General features: G+C 35.5%; 2 protein-coding genes across 2 annotated transcripts in view; one reads left to right on the top strand and one right to left on the bottom strand.

Moving 5' to 3' along the window:
- The window catches only part of SGSM3 (small G protein signaling modulator 3), a 63,044-nt gene extending 60,313 nt beyond the window's left edge, over positions 1 to 2,731 (top strand). The window contains exon 25 of the mRNA XM_058191913.1: positions 2,599 to 2,731. The gene's annotated coding sequence lies outside the window, so the exon portion shown is untranslated. The remainder of the gene's footprint in view (positions 1 to 2,598) is intronic.
- The window catches only part of MRTFA (myocardin related transcription factor A), a 66,561-nt gene that overhangs the window by 35,919 nt on the left and 10,465 nt on the right, over positions 1 to 20,177 (bottom strand). Inside the window, exon 2 of the mRNA XM_058191910.1 lies at positions 2,432 to 2,497. Within this exon, the coding sequence (XP_058047893.1) occupies positions 2,432 to 2,438 (7 nt within the window). The 5' untranslated portion in view covers positions 2,439 to 2,497. The remainder of the gene's footprint in view (positions 1 to 2,431; positions 2,498 to 20,177) is intronic.

The following is a 20,177-nucleotide window of genomic DNA, read 5'->3' as shown; positions in this document are numbered from 1 at the left end:
CCAAATACTACACCAATCAATCTTTGTAAACAAAAGTCCAGTATGGGCAATCAGATATAACTATTTTCTTCTTTTAACTCTGATTGAACAAGCCAATATTATAAACCTTCCCTGATTTTTTAAAAATATATATTTACGCCTTTAAACAAAGTCTCAGAGGTAATTTGCTGCTCATCTGTTTCAAAGCAAAAAAAAATTCAAACTTCAATAGATTTATCTTGTATGAGTAAGAAAAATTTATCATTTTGTCAACTTATTAAAAAATCCTTTCAAATCTTAGCAGAGTTCATTTGCATATCGAGAAGAAAAAAATGATTCAAATCAGTTTCCTGATTTAATATCTGTTTATCTCCGTTAGGGAATAAGTCATCCACCAGATCCATTTGTATTACATTTACATCCTCTTTCAAATTAATGTCATTGCATCCATTGCAGCTCATTTTTTTACAACTTTATTAGAATATGCTCTGTCAATTTTATCAAGCATCTGATCCATACTGCCCAAAAGCTTAGCTGAAAGGAATTCAAAATTTGCACTAAGGAAGGGATAATAGCTCACTCTCTCTACCTCTTCTCCTAAAGAAGAAGTCTTTAGACCCAATGATTTTAGATAACTATTGTCATGTCTTAAAACTTCCCTTTTTAGGCTGAAGTGTTATAGAAAAGATGATGGTCAGTCTACAGTTAAGAACATGGAAGTAGTGAATTATCTAAACCTCTTTCAGTCAAGTTTAAGGCCAGAGTTTCATACAGGAAAAGTCTTGTTTCATGTTTGTAATTGACCTGTGTTGGAATTGGAATGGAGGTGACACATCCACCCTTGTAAACCTTGAACTCTAAGTGGCTTTTGATACCATTGACCACACTATACTTCTGCAAATCAGAGCCTATAAGAGCCGTCAATGATGCGTGATTGACAATAAGCACACAACGTCCCAAGGTCTCGGCTAGTGTCAAACCTGAAACCCAAGTGGTCATATTTCCAAGCGGGGGAATCTCTCTCCCAGGTCACACTCAGGTCTTAGTTATGCATGCCTGACTGGTACCTTTATTCACAATTACATCTGGATAAGGGAAGATTATTTACACATCAACCTTGCATTCAAAAGCAGCAGCTGGAGCCTACTTTGCTTCAAGCAATTTACCCTCAGAGGTTTATCAAAGCCTATTATTAAAAAGGAGACAAGGTTCCTGCACACAATCAATATGTAATTTATCCCTCCAAATTCTGATGAAGTGGAAAGCATATATCAATGCAATTTACAATTACAGCACAGAACCATAAAACAATATTTTAAAATGTGACAATTGTTATACTGTCCATAAGTACATTCTTTTAAAATGTATGTGCCTATACAGAAGAGAAAGTAAACCTAGATAAAGTAATGCATCATAAATCTAAACTTATTATTAATTATTTATTAATATCAAATTTATATGCCACCCATCTCACTATCCAAGCAACTCAGACTGGCTTACGATACATTAAAAGCAAAGATATAAAACATTAACAGGGATGAATAAACTTTAAATTCCCCTTTTTATTTTTTTATATTCACAGATCCAAGAGCTATTTTAAGTACATCTTTATAACAAATTGATAAACAAAAATATACGTATTTACACAATAGCTAGACCTTACAAAACAAAAATGGGTGCAGTTTAATCTGAAAGAAGGAAATCCTTTCTAAACTGCAAATAAGAAGTGTGTAGTTCATTCTGTAAATGCAACAAAGTATGGATGTGTTGAGCACCTGATTGCTCAACAGCCTTTAACAGCCTTTCTGCAGGCTTCACACCAAATACCAAAACAATGGAAGAAATGTCTGCTTTCCTACTTGCTAAAAAATTATTACTGCATTTAATACCTAAAATTCTTGCTTTAGCGTTCTGTAATATTTTTTCACATGTGACAGTAATATTAAAAACATTAGTTAATCCTGTGCGTATTCATTTCATCATTCTCTTTGTATCTGTATCTGATGAACTGCTGTAACACGTCTCTTTGCAAAGACTCTGTTATCTAGTGGCTCTGATGTACAGTAGTTCTTCAGTGTGACAGTGTTGCAAATTCAGAAAATTAACTTTGTAATTATCCTATCGACACACTAAGCAAGTGTGCAGCCATGTTCAAAGTTCAAGCAAGACAGTAGTGTATTAAACAGGAAACCTGCTAAGGAAATGATAACGTGAATGCAATATTTAAAATGTTTTCAGGATGGCAACATCTTTGCATAAGATGTTTTTGTATAGTACTACTTTTTACACTGTGCAAACACTCAGAAAATAGTTGCTAGTGTGTTGAGTATCAAAAATTAAAAATGGCCTTTTTCACCCAAGCTCACAGAGAAGCTTCACGGAAAATAAACTCTTTCTTTTATCTCAATAGAAATGTCTTAAAGAGGAATAACAAATTTTAAGTTATACTTACGAGGCATGATCCCTTGACTAACCAGCTCTTCACGTGTCCGTCGCTGCTGGAGCTTCAACTGTAGCACTGCATAAGGCAGACAAAGAAGTAAGTGAGGAGCAAGTTACTGTCAGATACACCGTGCAGAGCACATTTTCCTGTTCATTTTTATTCTCTTCTATCTCAAGAACATTAGCAAGGAGCACAGAAGCTGTAATCCCCACCCAACGCTTGCAAATTGCAGAAGTGGCCTCAGCAACAAGGTTTCCGTATTCTGCAGCGGACGCCGGGAGAGGAAGTTACAAAGCATTTTAGTAAGTTGATTTAAAAAATCCACAAAGTATGAAAATAGGCCATTACTCAAGAATTTCTATAGCAACAAATAGGATTGAAAATCATGAAACTAGAAAACAAGAAGAAACTACACAAACTGATACTGTACCACTAGGATGTTATCAAAACAATGGTTGCTGAAGTATCACTTTATATATACCTAGTTCAGAAATCCCCTGGAACATGCCAATTTGGAATAATTCATACAATCCTCCCATCTTGGCACTTGCATAAAGCTGATCAATGATCAAACTTAAGTCTGGATGTTAACAAGGTTACCTACTTCTGACATACACTAACACTTATCATAAGTCGATACCCATGAGGCTTATTTCATCCACATCTACAAATCACACTATTGTTGCTCCTTCCTTCCTTCCTTCCTTCCTTCCTTCCTTCCTTCCTTCCTTCCTTCCTTCCTTCCTTCTGTATTTGCATGGATGCATGTTCATTCCTGAAACATTTGGTGTTTTTTTTTTAATTTCATGAGTTGAGAAACATTTTAGGTCTTCCTGATTAGGAACAAATAGCACAGAAAATATTTTTTGAACTTAAAGTGTTGCTTCAATCCTAACACTGAACCTCTTGGTCAAAGGCATTTATTCTTCATTGCCAAAGAACAGAAAAAGCACAATCTAAAATATTCCATATATATTCATAGATAGGCTTATCTAACAGTTGAAATTTTAACCAAAATGCAGTGAAAAATGTGCCACCTGTGGATAAGCTCTCAAAATTTTCATGATTTAATTTTCACAATTGGCGTATTAGCGGTGACACATTTTTCATGTTACTTTGGTTTAAACTTTGAGGGTTGATTTATCTGCGGATGAATTTATCTGCAAATATTCATGGGCACTTTTTAAAACTATTACCATATAAAGGTCCATGAGTATACTGATAGTCCTTGCTTACTGTATGCCTGTTCGGTGATCATTCAAAGTTACAACTAAGAAAAGGGAGATTTATGATCAGTCCTCAGAGTTACAGCCATTGCAGTGTTCTGCAGTTACCTGCTCACTGTTTGTGAGCTCCACTGCTGGCTTTCAACAAGCAAATTCAGTGGAAGCGAGAAGGAAGTGACAGCATAACTGACATCGTAAGTCAGCGTAGTCATTTCACATTTCACTTTACAAACACACTGCTTAGCAACAGAGTTGCAGGTCCCAACTGTGGTTGGTAATTGAGGACTACTCACGGATACGCCTATCTATGAATAAACCAAGCCTATTTGTTTGGTATATTTTGGAATCTAAAATTCTCATCTTATCCATGAGTACTGTATATATGGTACCAGTATTTCTAAGAAAAAAACTAGAAAACCATTTTCCTACATAGTTTCATAGACATTGAAACGGTAATATTTCAGTTGTGAAGTTGTGACATTCGCAATGTAAGTATGAACTGCAAGGAAGTCAGAATTTTTGACTGATCTGCTTTAATAGCTCCTCTACTAGCATGAACAAATAAAACAAAGCAGAAGTGTGTCTATCTTGATAAGCGGACCATAATATTTTTTCCTTATGAGTTTAACTTATTCAGGAGCAGTAAGACTTGATTTGGACATCACAATATGGAACACACAACATTTACCAAGTCAGGGATCATCTTCATATATAAAGGAAGGACCAGGTCAATTAAAACATTGGGATTGGATAAGGAAATTAAATCTAATAATTAAATTAATGAAATACATGTAATGATTATGCCTGTGTATTTCTCTTCTGAGACATTAAAAAATACAAACTAGCAATTTCTGTAGAGATGCTTGTGGAGATACACGCTAACAATTGTGACTAACACTGTACTATTAATATTTACTATGCGGCTATTCCCAATTTGTAAAATTTCATTTTCCTAAGATTTACAAAATTCGTTCTCAGATACATTTACACTTTAAGCATACTCTGGTTAACTGAACAGACTTAGAAAAATCTTTACAGATAGATAGGTATGATACTTCCTTTCAGCAAAAATGGAATCATATAGCAGTGCAAATATTTAAATCTACTAAAGCATAGTGTTTCTTTACATTTACTCTGAAATGGTTTTTAAAAGCACATTAATTCTATATGTGAAATTGTGAAATTATTGATAGTGGTTTCACTTGATTGCTACATTATCCTGCGAGAGGGTGGACGAAAACTGTAATAACAAGCAGTTTGCATAGGAAGTGAAAACACACATTCTAACTAGATGAAAACATAGAAGACCTGCAGGTATGCTAAAAGTAATATTAACTATAGATAAAAATTAAATTGATTTTGCTTTTATAAGTGCCACAAGGCTGCTGCTTTTCCCACATTCTTATTTTAGAGTACAAAATTCTGTTACATGTTGTGATGTTTGCAAAAGCGGTTTCTTGGTTTAAGTTAATACAATATTGGCTGCTATTGGTATTATTTTTTGTTTTCACTCTCTGGACAAACTAACATCCTGCCTGAGATTCCATACCCTAGTCTTTTAATCAACAGATTGTTCATTGATCACACACACCTGGCATTAGATGGTATGAAGTATTTTTTCACTGGATGATTATAAACAGTCGCTACCCCTCCAGTTTCAATCCAAAATCTATTATAGCATCTTATTTGGGATGTACTGTATAGGATTTGTTCAAGCGGACAGGCAGTATTCCAGGTTTTTAGAACGTCTCAGTGTGAATTTTCAGAATAGTGGGCAATGCCTGTTCCTATTCCTATCTTCCTATTTTTGGCAGAATGAAAATAGGATGGATCTGTTTCTGCAACAATCAGCAAGTCCTATACAAGAAGATGGCATCATAAAGCAAGATAGGATGGAATAGACATAGATCTAGGGAACAGAGAGCACTTTCAAAGTTACATTTAACTTTAACTGGTTCATTGATAAGCGATCTCTAAATTCAACAGACTCTTGGATCATATTGGATTTTGCCTACGCTTAAATACTTTTTGGCAACATAAACCCCCACCCCGCTTATTTTTTTTTTTTTGGACTCCAGCCCGAAGCAGCAGCAAGCGAAGGCTGCCTTACGGGTAAATGTGGCGTGAAGGCAGGTACAGGGTAGCTCCGCTCCTCCTCCCCCCGCCCCTCCTCTCATAACCCCCTGGCCAGCTGTGGCTGAGCTGGGAGCATGAGCATGCATGGAGAGACCCTCCGTAAGTCAGCCACTGCCTGCCCTGCGAGCGCCTTTCCTGAGCTTTGGCGCTTGCTTGAGGAGGGTCTCCTCGCGCATGCACACACTCCTGGCTCAGCCACAGCTGTCCCAGGTGTCCTGAGAGGAAGACGGGGAAGAGGGTCACCGGAGAGTGAAGGAGCGAAGCTGCCCTGTACCTGTCTTCATGCCACATTTGCACATAAGGCACATAAGGCAGCCTTCACTTCCTGCCACTTCAGGCTCTCCGTGCATGCGCACGCTCCCGGCTCAACCACAGCCAGCCAGGGAATTACCAGAGGAGGAGGACGGTCACCCGAAGGGAGGGGGGAGACACACACACACACACACACACACACACACAGAGAGAGAGAGAGAAACATACAAAGTGATACATAGAGAGGGGGGAGAGGGGGGAAAGGGAGAGATACAGAGGGAGAGAGACAGAGTGGGGAGAGAGACATAGAGAATAGTTTTGTGGATGAGTAGGCATGGCTAGGTGGTCATGTGACTGGGTGGGAGTGTGTGACATTGAGTTGGCCACGCCCACCCAGGTTTTGTGGCTCCCGGTGTGTTTTTTTCCTGTAGGAAACAGGTCCAAGTGGCTCTTTGAGTGTTTAAGATTGCCGACCCCTGCTATAGACTAATGTCTCAGCATTCTTTTGTCAACACATTCATGAGGCTGTGAAAAAACTCTCCATCTTCATTCTCACAGTGTGACAGGAATTGCTGGCAAATTTTAACACCTGAAGCTTTCATTGTTGCCATCTGCATCTGAGGAACCCATATTGCACAAATCTTCCAATACTGAAGAACATCAATAATACTATTTGCATGTTCCTATGAAATGTCAAACTTGATAGCAATTTTTCTCTGTATTATCTGCACTTGTCCTTAGTCAGATTATTAAACTTTCTCATACAAAACTCACTGGTTGCTGTCACAATTCATTCCTGACTGCCTAATCAGATTTTCCAGTTCACTATTTTTACATTTTTTGACCCAATGTATAAGCACTCCCATTGCCATGGCTATTACCACAATCTGTATTCAATGGTAACACTTTTAATTGGAGGAACTCCTATGGCAGTCAAAAATTCAACCATGGCATGTTGCTTAAAGCACACTGAGTATGTAGGTTTCCACTTCATGAATAATAGTAATATAATCTTTTCACTCAGCAACTTTCTGCCAATTGAAGTGAAAAAAACAAGTGCTAAAATACAGCAAAACCTCTATCATGTCAGCACTGCAATCTGTTGCCAATTTATAACATTGGGGGCATTACTTTTCATTCAACTATTGCAATTTGTTTACAAACCATATTAATTACTAATAGTATTTCTGAACTTCAGAAACCTGAGATTAAAAAAACGTTAAATTAAAGGGATCATAACAAAACCCCTTAATTGTTTATCACCTACTACTTTTCAAGAAATGCCAGTACTCTTTTATAAGAAATAAAACATGTTGCCATTTTAGAACAACAGTAGAGATCGTTATGGCTGAGACAGTTTATTGTTTATTTTATTTAGTCAAGAATAATTATATCTATAACATGGTATTCCTTTACTATGGGGGAGAACTAGTTCTGATTTTACTTCCCACTATATTTCAAACCTAGAAGGCAAAATCATGAAACTGAATCTCACTTAGTCATGTTATGCGGGGGAATTCACTGGAAAAAGGATTTATGTTTGGAAGAGTTCATGGTTAAAGGAAACCAAGCCATCAAAGAACACAGTTGCTCGACACTATCAAAGCTGACACTAGCCAGAACATAGAAAAAGTCAAATAGTGCAAGATAGGAAGATGTGAAGAGACCTGGCCCATAGAATCGCCAAGAGTTGGACTTTGACTGAATGGGTAACATCATTATCATATTTCAAATTGTTTTGTGTTGTATATGAATTGAAGGTTCATGAGGCTTATATTTACAACAGAAAGTTGCATTTTTTGCAGAAAGTAATTACTATAACAAGTTACCACTTATATTCTATTCTTACATTAATTTAATATAGAAACAGTTTAGTGCTACAAAATGAAAAATTATGTCATTTCCTTAAAATTTGTTCTGGTTTTCATAAAGAGAAGGAGATTTGGTTTAGTTCAAGGGTTGGTATCTAGTGTCATCCAGTTATTTTAACTTTATTTATCAACTTTAACCTCCATAAGCCCTGTTCATAATGGTAAATAGCAAATTGAGTTACAGAACGTATTTCCTATCACAGAATGTTGGGACAATACAAAATAGATCATTTTCCATTTGAACAAAACACAAAAGCAGATATAAAATAACAGGTATTACCTGCTGTAATCACAATCATGACAATCATCTCCTCAAGATTTATATACCAACCATTGTGTGTTCAATGTTTTTCTAGAAAATGACTTAAAACAACACTGGGGACCTCCTTTGGCAATCCTCGCTAATTCTTGCTAATTTCATTCTATTAGTATAAAATTGCCATCACTCTATGCTTGAACCAACTTCCAAATACTTGCCTTGGCCTGGAGGCTATGCAGGATTACAACGCAACTTCAGCTAAGAATTCTGTACTTTGCAAGTCAGTTCTTCACAATGGTTTTTGAATGATTTTGATATGATGCTTGCTCCTGTTGTGTGTGGTATTTTGTTTTTTTCTAAATAATTCCCATAAATTACATTATATTAATCCCTCTGCTTTAAAGTAAATCCCTCTGCTTTAGATCTGGAAATATATGAACACTCACATATATGCAATTTTCCAACAGCGTCTTCATTTTGAAATGTTGTTCTTCCATTTTTGCTGGCTGTATAAAACAACTGATCAAGACTCAACAAAGCTGTAGTTTCCCCTACAAAGGATAGCAATGTTGCTTTGAGGAATAAAGTTTAATCAGGATTTTCTTAGTAGCAGCTCACAGATGATAGTTCCCATTTGGAACTTTGCTTTATGACTAAGAGTCTATAAACCACCCTTTCTCAACCTGGTTCCAGCGGAGCACTTCAGCTCTGCAAGAAGTTCTGTGAGAAACTGTAACTGAAGAAGTTTGTACGTGCTTTCTGATTTTTATGCTAGAATACTCTAAGACCTGAAAATTATCTTCCAAGTTCCTCCAGGGTAAAATGGTTGGGAAAAACTAATTTCAGTTAACAGTTAATTTGTGGATACCCAATTTTCTTATATTTATTTATTTAAACTTTCTAAAACAATATTTAAAAAGTACTTGTGAATAAAAGACATAAATGGCACATTTATTGAAATAATTCACTTTTTTTCTTCTTTCCTTTTATCTCTAAAGAAGTAAGTGATATAAAGTTATTTGATATTAAGTAAGTTGCTGATGTCATGATTAAAAACTAGTATCTTATAAATTGATTCCAAATTTTCTTTAAAATATGTAAGTCTACAACAAAGTCATATGCGGAGGCTATGATTTACTGAGTTATAGATACATTTGGCAATAGCCAAATTAAAAGAAGGATATGGATATAATCTGGTTATAACATGCTATTTTATCCATAAAACATACAATGAGGATTGCATAGCAATTTGAATTTTTAAATAACTTCCACTGAAACATAATCAAGTATATCATCATGCACCATATTCCTTAAATGACAAACCTCTAGGTGTAATATTATCTGTGGATAACTTCATTTTAATTGTTCCAAATTAAGCTGACTTCAAAAATATGGTGGTTGCCCCTAATAACATAATATTCAATAAGCAATTGCTACTATTTAAATCTCCTATCCAATGGAGAAATGGACACATTTTGAAAAAGTTGGGCAATATTTGCATTTTTATAGAGGACATAAGCCTTATAGCAATAAAATCTGCCTGAAACATTAATCTATTTTTACCTAGTAACACTTAATAATGACAAGCTGGCTAATCTTTTAAAAAGAACATATGTAGCTATTTGAATCACGAATATTTAAGCATCAAGTTACTATTTTATTCCACCCTGCCTGAATCCAAACCACAGTATTTAGACATAATGAGTTAGATTTGGTGAAGCTCACCCTCGGGTCTGGGACTGCTTCAAAACCCTGTCTAGGATATTTTTGTTCCATCAAATTCCCCATGTCATTCCAATGTATTTATTTTTAGCTAACACATATGACAGCAGTCTGGATTTCTTATATAGCTATTCCAACTATTTCTCCCAATGTAGGCTTTTGGGTTGCTGTCGTGAAGTTCTATCATCCATTCCCTTATCCATAACTGCCGTGAATCATCCACTGCAATATCCTCCATTAGATTAGAGTAATGTTCATTATCTTTTACTATAATTATTTTTGTTTCTTCCTCTTATCAACATGCAAATATCTTGTATCACTTCTGTCCCTTACTACCAAAACAGAAAGCCGTGTAAAGACTAAAGTTTAAAACCTAATTTAGATTCTCATATATACCTGCTCATAAGAGATCTTTATAAAATTGAACAAACAGTATCTTCTAACAGAAATTAAAAGACATCTAAGCACTATCAATATGAATGAATTCACTATACAGTATTATAACAAACTTACAAGAAGACCTTCAATAGATATGAATGGCAAGTTGTAAGAGTCCTCTTAATATAAGACAGAGCTCACTAACCTTCCCTCAAACATTGGTAGGAGTCCTGACTCAAACCTGCATTCTTTACATCCTTTAATACAATCTCTTCAAATGGCACAATTCCACCATAAGTAGATTGGAGAGTTTTTATTTTGTCCAACATGTTGAAGAAAATCCGAGGCTCAGAATATTCCCTCAGGGTTGTGCAGGGTTGTTAAACTTAAGAAAGGCCAATATATATGGCTCTAAATGTCCCGTTGAACCTTCGCTCTTGAATGCCAGTTTATAGCTTGAAGCTGAGCTCACACTGGGGTTAAGCAGATACAAGAGACAGATACATCTAAAAAGCAGACATCTGAAGATCAGAATCAGTAAGCTTCTGGCCAAACTCTTGTCAGCAGCAAGTTCAGACACAGAAATGTCTTTCTTTCATTATGGAATGTATATCCATGCATGCAGTAATGAGACTGAGCCTCAATCTTCACAATCAACACAATGACAGACAGAACGTTTCATGAAGCTGTATGCACTAACAGCTAACCTCATTCACCCAAAATAGTATGCAGTTGGTTTCTCTACTCAGAGCTCAAACATTTGCCAAGCCAGCAAACACTATGTGATACAGTTCCTGCCCTCTTTGTTTCCAAATCTAAAACTTCAATGTCCACAAAGATGATCTGGAAACTTTGCATCAACAAACATCAAAACTCATATCTTATCCAAACTAAACTAACATTAAATTATAGCATCTGGAGTAAAGCAACTAAGCTAAATTAAATAAAAATGCAATTTATTAAATTCTTTGCACAACTATTGTGCAAAGAATAGTTTATTCTTCAATATTACAATACAACTGAGGCATTGTATCACTAATACATTAATTTACAACAGTATTTCTTAATGTGTGGTGCTAGGACCCTGGGGGGAGAAACTCTCTCGGGGGGGTCACAAAATCAAAAATATTTACCAGCCTATGTTGAAAACAGTATTAAAATCTCATCAAACGATCATGAGAAGCAGCAGTGAATGTATCTATTTCAACTTTTAATATGGTAAATATTGATAACTCAAACAAAAGCTCTTCTGGAGTCCTCCATAATTTTTAAAAGTGGGAATGATTTTGTGAGAAAAAAATTAAAGAAACTCTAATCTTAAATAAAAGGAGTTCTAAATTTTATTTCAGACTTAGTAAGATCTACTGACTGAGTGATTCTGGATACGAAAAACAGAATTGCAAGCATCTTTACACCTTTCAAGATTTCACCTTTAATAATTCCATGAAAAAAATACTAGGCTCCTCTCCTTCAAATCAATCTGTAAAATAAAATAAAGAAATAAAAGCTCTATATTATTATTTAGCCTAAAAATACAATGCTCTAGCAAAATAATTTCTTACACAACTACCTCTACAAAGAATGGAGCAATTTCATCCTTGGGAAACTTCCAGTCTGTCTCAGGGGACAAAGAGATGTAATTGTTGAACAAAAGCAAAGTATTCACCCCTTTTAAATTTCAGATTGAAAACCCCAAATATATAAGGCTTCTCCAAATAATTACACTCTGATTGCTGTAAAAACAAGAGGGAATACAGGTAGTCCTCACTGAACAATCACAATTGGGACAAGCAACTCAATCATTAAATGGTCATTAAGTGAAACTATGACTGTGCTTACGAACTTACTTCAGCATTCCTTTCCTTTACAGACCTATGAAGACCATAAATTTTAAAAGTGATTGTAAAGTTTTTCATCTCTGTTGTAACTCTGGTCACTGAAAGAGGCAGCTGTTAAGCAAGGACTACCTGTACAAGTTTAAAGGTTTTCAAACTACCTTTAAATAATTCATAGGAATTATTTAAGCTATCAGAAATTATTTTAACTTGAAATTTTCTCACAACTCATTTGACTTCTAAAATATTTTTTTAATATAACATTAACTGTACATTCCTGCACAGAGTATGCAGTTTATCCTTCCAGACAACTGGCTGCAGCTGCTCAAGCAGCTCAGGAGTTTCCTAGCAATGGTGGACAGGTGGCTAAAAAGAAATTTCTCTCAAAGCAGAAAAGGCAATCTAGTTTAGGAATCTGCATATCTGCTTAAATCTGCTGCTGTGCAGCAGTTCCTAGTCTCCTAACAGACCTGAATGTACATAGGATATATTTTTGGCATGTCTGTTTCTTCTGCATACTTTAAATCCCATGAAGTAAATATGCAGGAATAGCAAATGAAGACTGGAGAAACTATCAGAGTTAACCAGTGGTGGGATTCAGCCAGTTTGCACCGCTTCCGGTTAACTTTCTGAGCAGTTTGGTGAACTGGTTGTTGGAAGAAATCATTAGGGCAGAGAACCGGTTGTTAAATTATTTAAATCCCACCACTGGAGTTAACTATAATAGTTACTTCTATAAGCATGGGGAGGCGAGAGGGGAGGGGAGGAGAGGAGAGGAGAGGATTACGCTCTGGAGACAAATGGCTTCCCTATCTCATCCCAGCATTGTACTTGTGATTTACTAAAAATACATCTAATAATTGATAAGTTGTTTGAGCAATCTAATAAATTGTCAAAAATATAATTCAATGTTCAAGTACACAATGTCCAATGAAGATGATAATCAATTAAGAAGCCACTCTGTATTACTGTTCCAGATTCTGCCAAGAACATTTGGATATATAAATGCTTATTAAGTCTCAAGTTACTCAAATAATATGTGAAAGGGCAGTTACGATCAACCGGCATGAATCCAAGAAGCTGTATTTGAGGACATATCTCCCCCTCTCTTGAGAATTTAACAGAGTTTTGCTTTCAGAATGTACCATTTTTTTCCCTACACGATAATAGAGAACTTAAAAACAAGCAGTCAAAACCACATTATAAAATATATATTTTAACCAATCTATTCCCATTATTTCCCCCCCTACTCTTCTGAGTCACCTAAATAGGAAAAAATACAATTTTCTACCTTCACATGCTATCTGGAAGAATGAACAAACATGCATCTCTCATGCTTCTTCTCTGGCATGATACTTTATTCAAGGAGGCCACCAGTAAAGCTTAGCTTGCCAGCATTAAAATCCTATGGTGGGGAGTGGGTTGAATGTCAGTCAGAGGCTCTTGATTTCTAAGCCAGCACCTTCACTACTACACAAAATTGATAGGAAAAGACACATTTCACTAAAGGAGCTGCAAACAGACCTGTGTTTGAACCTCTGGGCACTTCAAAATCTCTTTCTGTCTTCAAACTCAAACAATGCACTACACTAATTTCTTGGTACAGGCCTCCACTGCCCTATTATCAGTGTTAATGTCATTTTCCCTAATGATTTCTGTTATAAGTCTCTTCTATTAAGAGGCTTCAGGAATATTTTTATGCTCTATTTCTTGATTCTTCTTCACTTCTTTTTACCATTTTGAGTGTTTAGGGAGATACAAAGTTCTTGCTCTTCTGGTGGTCTCAATCATTGTTAACTGAAGTTGTTGTAGTAGGTCTTGTTGTTCTCCATTTTCTTCTGAGTCTGCATCTTGTTCTTTGACCCTGTCCTCTTTTTGTATATGCCTTGTATGATATGAAATCCCACATCCTCTCCCAGTGAGCAAACCACTTTATTTGTGTTTTTGTATGAAATTTAAGATTGGTTCTATGCCAATTTTTTCTCTTAGGGTCTAATTTCTGATTTTATCTCTTCTGGTCACTCCAGCAAATTTCCTCAAGCGTCTCAGTTCTGTGGTGACTAACTTTCATGTTTTGTTGTAAGTGTCCACGTTTGGTACTTGTAATATAGGTTGGGGATGAAATGCTTCTTACATTGCCATATATTGTATGAGTGGAGCAAGGTGTCCTAATACTTGGTTTGCCTTACTACATTGTATGTTAATCTCTTCATTTTACCATCTTTGGTGAACGTTATTCCTAGATATTTGAACTTTGATGCTTGTTTTATGGTTGTTCCTTCTAATTACTATGTTTAGCATATGCTTTTTTCTTCTAATTGCCATTACTTCCATTTTCTCTTTGTCAATTCTCATATTATACCCTGGCATTCTTGCTTCATTGCCATAAGATAATATTGTAGTTTCTTAGCTGTACTTGCTATCAATGCCTGGTCATCTGCAAAGAGTAGTTCACTGACATTATTTCCATTCTTGGGTTTGGCTTATTTGCTTAAGCTCCCAAATTTCTCTTATTAAGTGAAACATTTGCTAAGTGACTTTTTTTGCAACAGTTGTTAAGTGAATCAATGCAGTTGGTAAGTTAGTAACCCAGTTGTTAAGTGAATCTGACTTCCCCATTGACTTTGCTTGACAGAAGGTCAGAATGAGCCTAGGACACTGCAACCGTCATAAATATGAACCAGTTGCCAAGGATCTGAATTTTGATCACATGATCATGGGGATACTGTAAAGGTTATAACTGTGAAAAAAAGTTGTAAGTCACATTTTTCAGTGCCATTGGACGGTCATTAAATGAACTGTTATAAGTCAACCTGTATACCTGTATACACACACTCATTTTTATTTTTAAAGCAGTAGTGGTTTTATAAATTACTATCAGGAACAGATCACATATGTTGAATATGCATCTACATTCTATTTCAGAAATACTGCGAAAATTCTTCCACACTGGTGCCAGAAAAGCAGGTTTGTTAAGCAGGGTTTGGAGGGAGTCATACTATTCTAGAAATCAATATACTTTCAAAATCAGATTTATCAAATGCACTGGGAATATTTTGAATTAAAACATGGCTTTTTTAATCTGTAGAGGGAGCTAAATTATTTTAAAGTTCTGCCTCATATGTGTGATTCTCTAATAATTCACAAATGCATGAAGAACTATTCTAGGATTTCAGTAGAACATATTTATTGAATTAAGGAAGTATCAGGAAATCGAACTGTTGAAGGTAGAAAAGCAATAACATTCCAAAATATTTACAAGCACAGTCAGGCTAAACATGTAAAATCAATTTTACAGGAGACTGAATTTCAAAAGCAGCATTTTTAACAAGATGTTTCTCAATACATTTTGCCTACCTTAGTTCATATTGAACAGAACAGAACTTTTTAAAGAAGCACAGAGGATCATTAAATAAAACTGAGGATCATTAAATAAAACTCTTGTCTGACAATTAGAATTTTCCTTAGCCTGGACATCACACATTCTTTTACCAAGGACTGGAAGCTAATTGAAGGCACTAATTTCAAGTGATTCCATCTCTAACATGATAAATATTCCTCTTCACTATTGGATTCAGAATCTTTAACACATGCAGTGAATTAGTATTTTTTAATAGCCTCAAATCTGCCTACTGGTGACCAAAAATACATTCATAAATGCTCTATAAAAGATGTAGGAGAATAAGGATTTTCAAAGGAAATTTCCTTCATTAAATTACAAAACATTTGGCAGCTATTTATCTGAATTTCAGAAAACTATCCTTACTCTTGAGTCATCTGAAACTATGCAACAGGAGCAAGAGAGAAAAAAGAGAAGGACCACTTTCTTCATAGTTGAATTTCAAAATTAAATATTGACTATATTCACGCTTACTAGCATTTGACACTGCTGTTCACATTATAATCACTGTAATAAATCTTCTGCTATTGACCAACTGGCATCATCAGAATTTCCTGTTCTAGCAGAATCATTCTTTTCAATATGGATTTAACTAGACAACTAGAGTATACTGCAGATATTCAAGGTTTATTTTTTAAACCTATTTCCTTACCTCTATGAACTTTTCTGCTCAAATTAGCTACTTTATAGGTCCATAAATCCAGAATCAAGCTAAATAGTAATTCCAACAGATTTGAGCTATACAAAAAAGAGAATCCTTTAATTTCTTTTTTGCTAAAAAAAAAAAAAAAGTCTCTTTCCTCTTAAATATTTCCTACTTGGGAATAGGAAAAAGAGGCTGTATGAGGACCCTTGAATTCCCTAGATAGCTATATTGATGGCAGCTGTCTTCCAGGAATCAGACACTACATGCCGTTGAAAACGTTAGTGCTAAACCCCCAAAGAACAAAAATTCTGACCATGTTAGAAATAATTACAATTCAGAAGACCAGGCTAAAAATTTTACTAGAGTAATTCACTCCCATTTCATTTGGCATTGATTTTTAGGGGGCAAAAATATGTTGATTCACATATCAATTTAATAAAAATATCAAGAGATTTCTCTCATGCAAATCTTTCTTTGGCAGAACTTGGTATGATCTGAGTAAGTTACAACACTAAGTTTATTACATACAGAAAGGTTCAGTATACTCTGATGTAACCAAGTCTGGTTTCCTTGAGGAAAATGTTCTGTTTCATAAATTAAATGAATAAATTGGGAAAGTATTAAAACTACAAAGGTATTTTGACAGTAGACCAAAATCTGTCTGCTAAATTTGTCTCAGGGTATTCTAAATATCAAACAGTTTTTTAAAATAACAGGTCCATTTTACCCATTTTTCCCATGTCTTCAGATCAATTAGAGCTTATTCTCCTTGCTAAAGATATTGAAATAATTACATGTCTGTCTGTCTGCCTGTCTGTCCACCTATCAATCAAATTTATAGAATAGAATAGAATTTTTATTGGCCAAGTGTGATTGGACACACAAGGAATTTGTCTTGGTGCATATGCTCTCAGTGTACATAAAAGAAAAGATACGTTCATCAAGGTACAACATTTACAACACAATTGATGATCAATATATCAATATAAATCATAAGGATTGCCAGCAACAAGTTATAGTCATACAGTCATAAGTGGAAAGAGATTGGTGATGGGAACTATGAAACGATTAATAGTAGTGCAGATTCAGTAAATAGTCTGACAGTGTTGAGGGAATTATTTGTTTAGCAGAGTGATGGCCTTCGGGAAAAAACTGTTCTTGTGTCTAGTTGTTCTGGTGTGCAGTGCTCTATAGCGTCGTTTGAGGGTAGGAGTTGAAACAGTTTATGTCCAGGATGCGAGGGATCTGCAAATATTTTCACGGCCCTCTTCTTGATTCGTGCAGTATACAGGTCCTCAATGGAAGGCAGGTTGGTAGCAATTATTTTTCTGCAGTTCTAATTATCCTCTGAAGTCTGTGTTTTTCTTGTTGGGTTGCAGAACTGAACCAGACAGTTATAGAGGTGCAAATGACAGACTCAATAATTCCTCTGTAGAATTGGATCAGCAGCTCCTTGGGCAGTTTGAGCTTACTGAGTTGGCGCAGAAAGAACATTCTTTGTTGTCCTTTTTAATGATGTTTTGATGTTAGCTGTCCATTTGAGATCTTGCGATATGATAGAACCCAGAAATTTGAAGGTTTCTACTGTTGATACTGTGTTGTCAAGTATTGTGAGAGGTGGAAGTATGGAAGGGTTTTTCCTAAAGTCTACCACCATTTCTACGGTTTTGAGTGTGTTCAGTTCCAGATTGTTTTGGTTGCACCACAAGGCTAGTCGTTCGACCTCTCGTCTATATGCGGATTCGTCATTGTCTCGAATGAGACCAATCACTGTTGTGTCATCTGCGAACTTCAGTAGCTTAACAAATGGATCATTGGAGATGCAGTCATTGGTATACAGAGAGAAGAGAAGTGGGGAGAGCACACAGCCTTGGGAGGCCCCTGTGCTAATTGTACAGGTATTTGATGTGATCTTGCTTAGCTTCACCTGCTGCTTCCTGTTTGTTAGGAAGCTTGTGATCCACTTACAAGTCTGTTCCGGTACCTGTAGCTGGTTTAGCTTAGTTAGAAGAATGTCTGGAATGATGGTATTGAATGCTGAACTAAAGTCTACAAAAAGGATCCTTGCATAGGTCTTTGGAGACTCAAGATGTTGTAGGATGTAGTGCAGAGCCATATTAACAGCATCATCTGTTGATCTATTTGCTCGGTATGCAAATTATATGGCCTCTTATCACACAAGCAGTATGATAGATCTTAATTCAAATATTTGAGTGATTCTGGGTCATGGCTATCATCTAACATGGTAATATTCTCTGATTTCAATTACTGGCACTACAACTTACAATTGCATTTCTAATTTGCCATATGTTCTATAAATTTCATGTTTACCTAAATAAGAACCAATATTATACCAATTTTAAAGATGACCAAGTGGAAGCTGAAAGATTGTTGTTGGATCAAGAGTGTGGAATGAGTCTATGCAATGTGAGTTCAAATTTCTTAGATATGCCAGAATTGTCTTAGATCACACCGAGAACTACTGGTACTTCCTTTTACCATGTGTGAAAATCAAATATGTACTTTTTATTCGTTACATCTATTCAAAAGATCCTAAAATACCACATTTATTATATGTTATTATAATTTATGAAACAGTAATTAAAAACAATGGTTAAAACTTTCAAGCTAAACTCAACACTTAAAAACTTAATGTATATATTCATGAAATTTTTCATGGGACCAAAAGAAAAATGCCACTGCTTTTGAATACAATTATTTTAATTTACCAATCTAAACTATTATTGCCAAGTAATGTGACATTTTACTAATAACTAGGCCCAACCTTGCTTAACTTCCAGGCCTAAACAAGATCAACTGATTACTGACATGTAGTAGAGTGAGGCAACTAGTAGTATTTGAAATAATGCAGCTTTTGATATTTCATAGGTAATCAATGAGTATCCAGCAGTTAAGTTTCCTTTTATGTGGTTTCATGCAAAATGAAACTGAACAAATGCAAAGCAAGCAAGGTGACAAGAGAAGGCGGAAATGGGTCAGGCAAAGGAGACATTGCCTATAGAAATGGCTTGGTTTTTTTATCGAGTAATGTGTACCTACTTGCTCACTTGTAATCTCTTCCTCTCTAATCTCTTTGCTCTGCAAGGGTGGGGAGAAGAACAAATTGCCAGGACAATGACAACATGCACTGGCTGTAATCGCAATCATGTGACTGAGACACTGTAATGCAATTATTTTTTTAAGAACCACTGTAACTCTGACTGGTTGCTGAACGAGGTAATTGGTAAGTGAGGACTGTTGATATAGCCATCTCACGAACATATCCAGAATTTCTCTGCCATGTTTGATAAGAGTGCTAAAAAGTAAATAGTTGAGAGGAAACTCCTCATTACCCTCTAACATTAAGTTCATCTGCCCCAAGACTAAAATTCCACACATTTCTTTAAACTGAGTTTCTCCCAAATGTATTTTTCTTCACAGTAAAAACTGCTTAGTTGATATGTCCACGCAGATTAACAAGCTACTACAAGTTCCAGCCAACCTGATTTGATGTGTGACCCAGAGAGCCAAATTGCCAGGAATGTGAAATAATCAAAATCAGACCAAAACTGATAATAATCAGAGCTTTGGAGGCCTTGGGGTAGAGGAAAGATTACTGCTTTAGTTAACTAAAGATGTGCTGGAGACGAAAAGTAAAAACATGATATGATTGATTGTAAATGACAGCAAAGGTTGTGAGTAAAAAAGTGAAGGTTTTTTAAAGTATTAATAAGAAATCTAGCCCACAGTATTAGAAACCACTCGCTGCCAGCTACTCACTAATATATAAAATACCATATATATAAGTATGCCAAATTAAACTATCAAAATTAACTGAATTATGTATTAATGAAATTACAAACACAGGAGTTTTAAACTACACAAGGGAATTATATAATTCAGAAAAATTTGTAAGGCTTTACACATTCATAAACATATATACATACATACATACATATATGTGTGTATATATGTATGTACATGTATATCAATATGTATATGTATGTATATATGAATAGCCCATATATTT

This window comes from Ahaetulla prasina, chromosome 7, assembly GCF_028640845.1.
Source record: "Ahaetulla prasina isolate Xishuangbanna chromosome 7, ASM2864084v1, whole genome shotgun sequence".
In the NCBI taxonomy this organism is placed as follows: Eukaryota; Metazoa; Chordata; class Lepidosauria; order Squamata; family Colubridae; genus Ahaetulla; species Ahaetulla prasina.
This window is presented reverse-complemented; position numbering and strand designations above follow the sequence as displayed.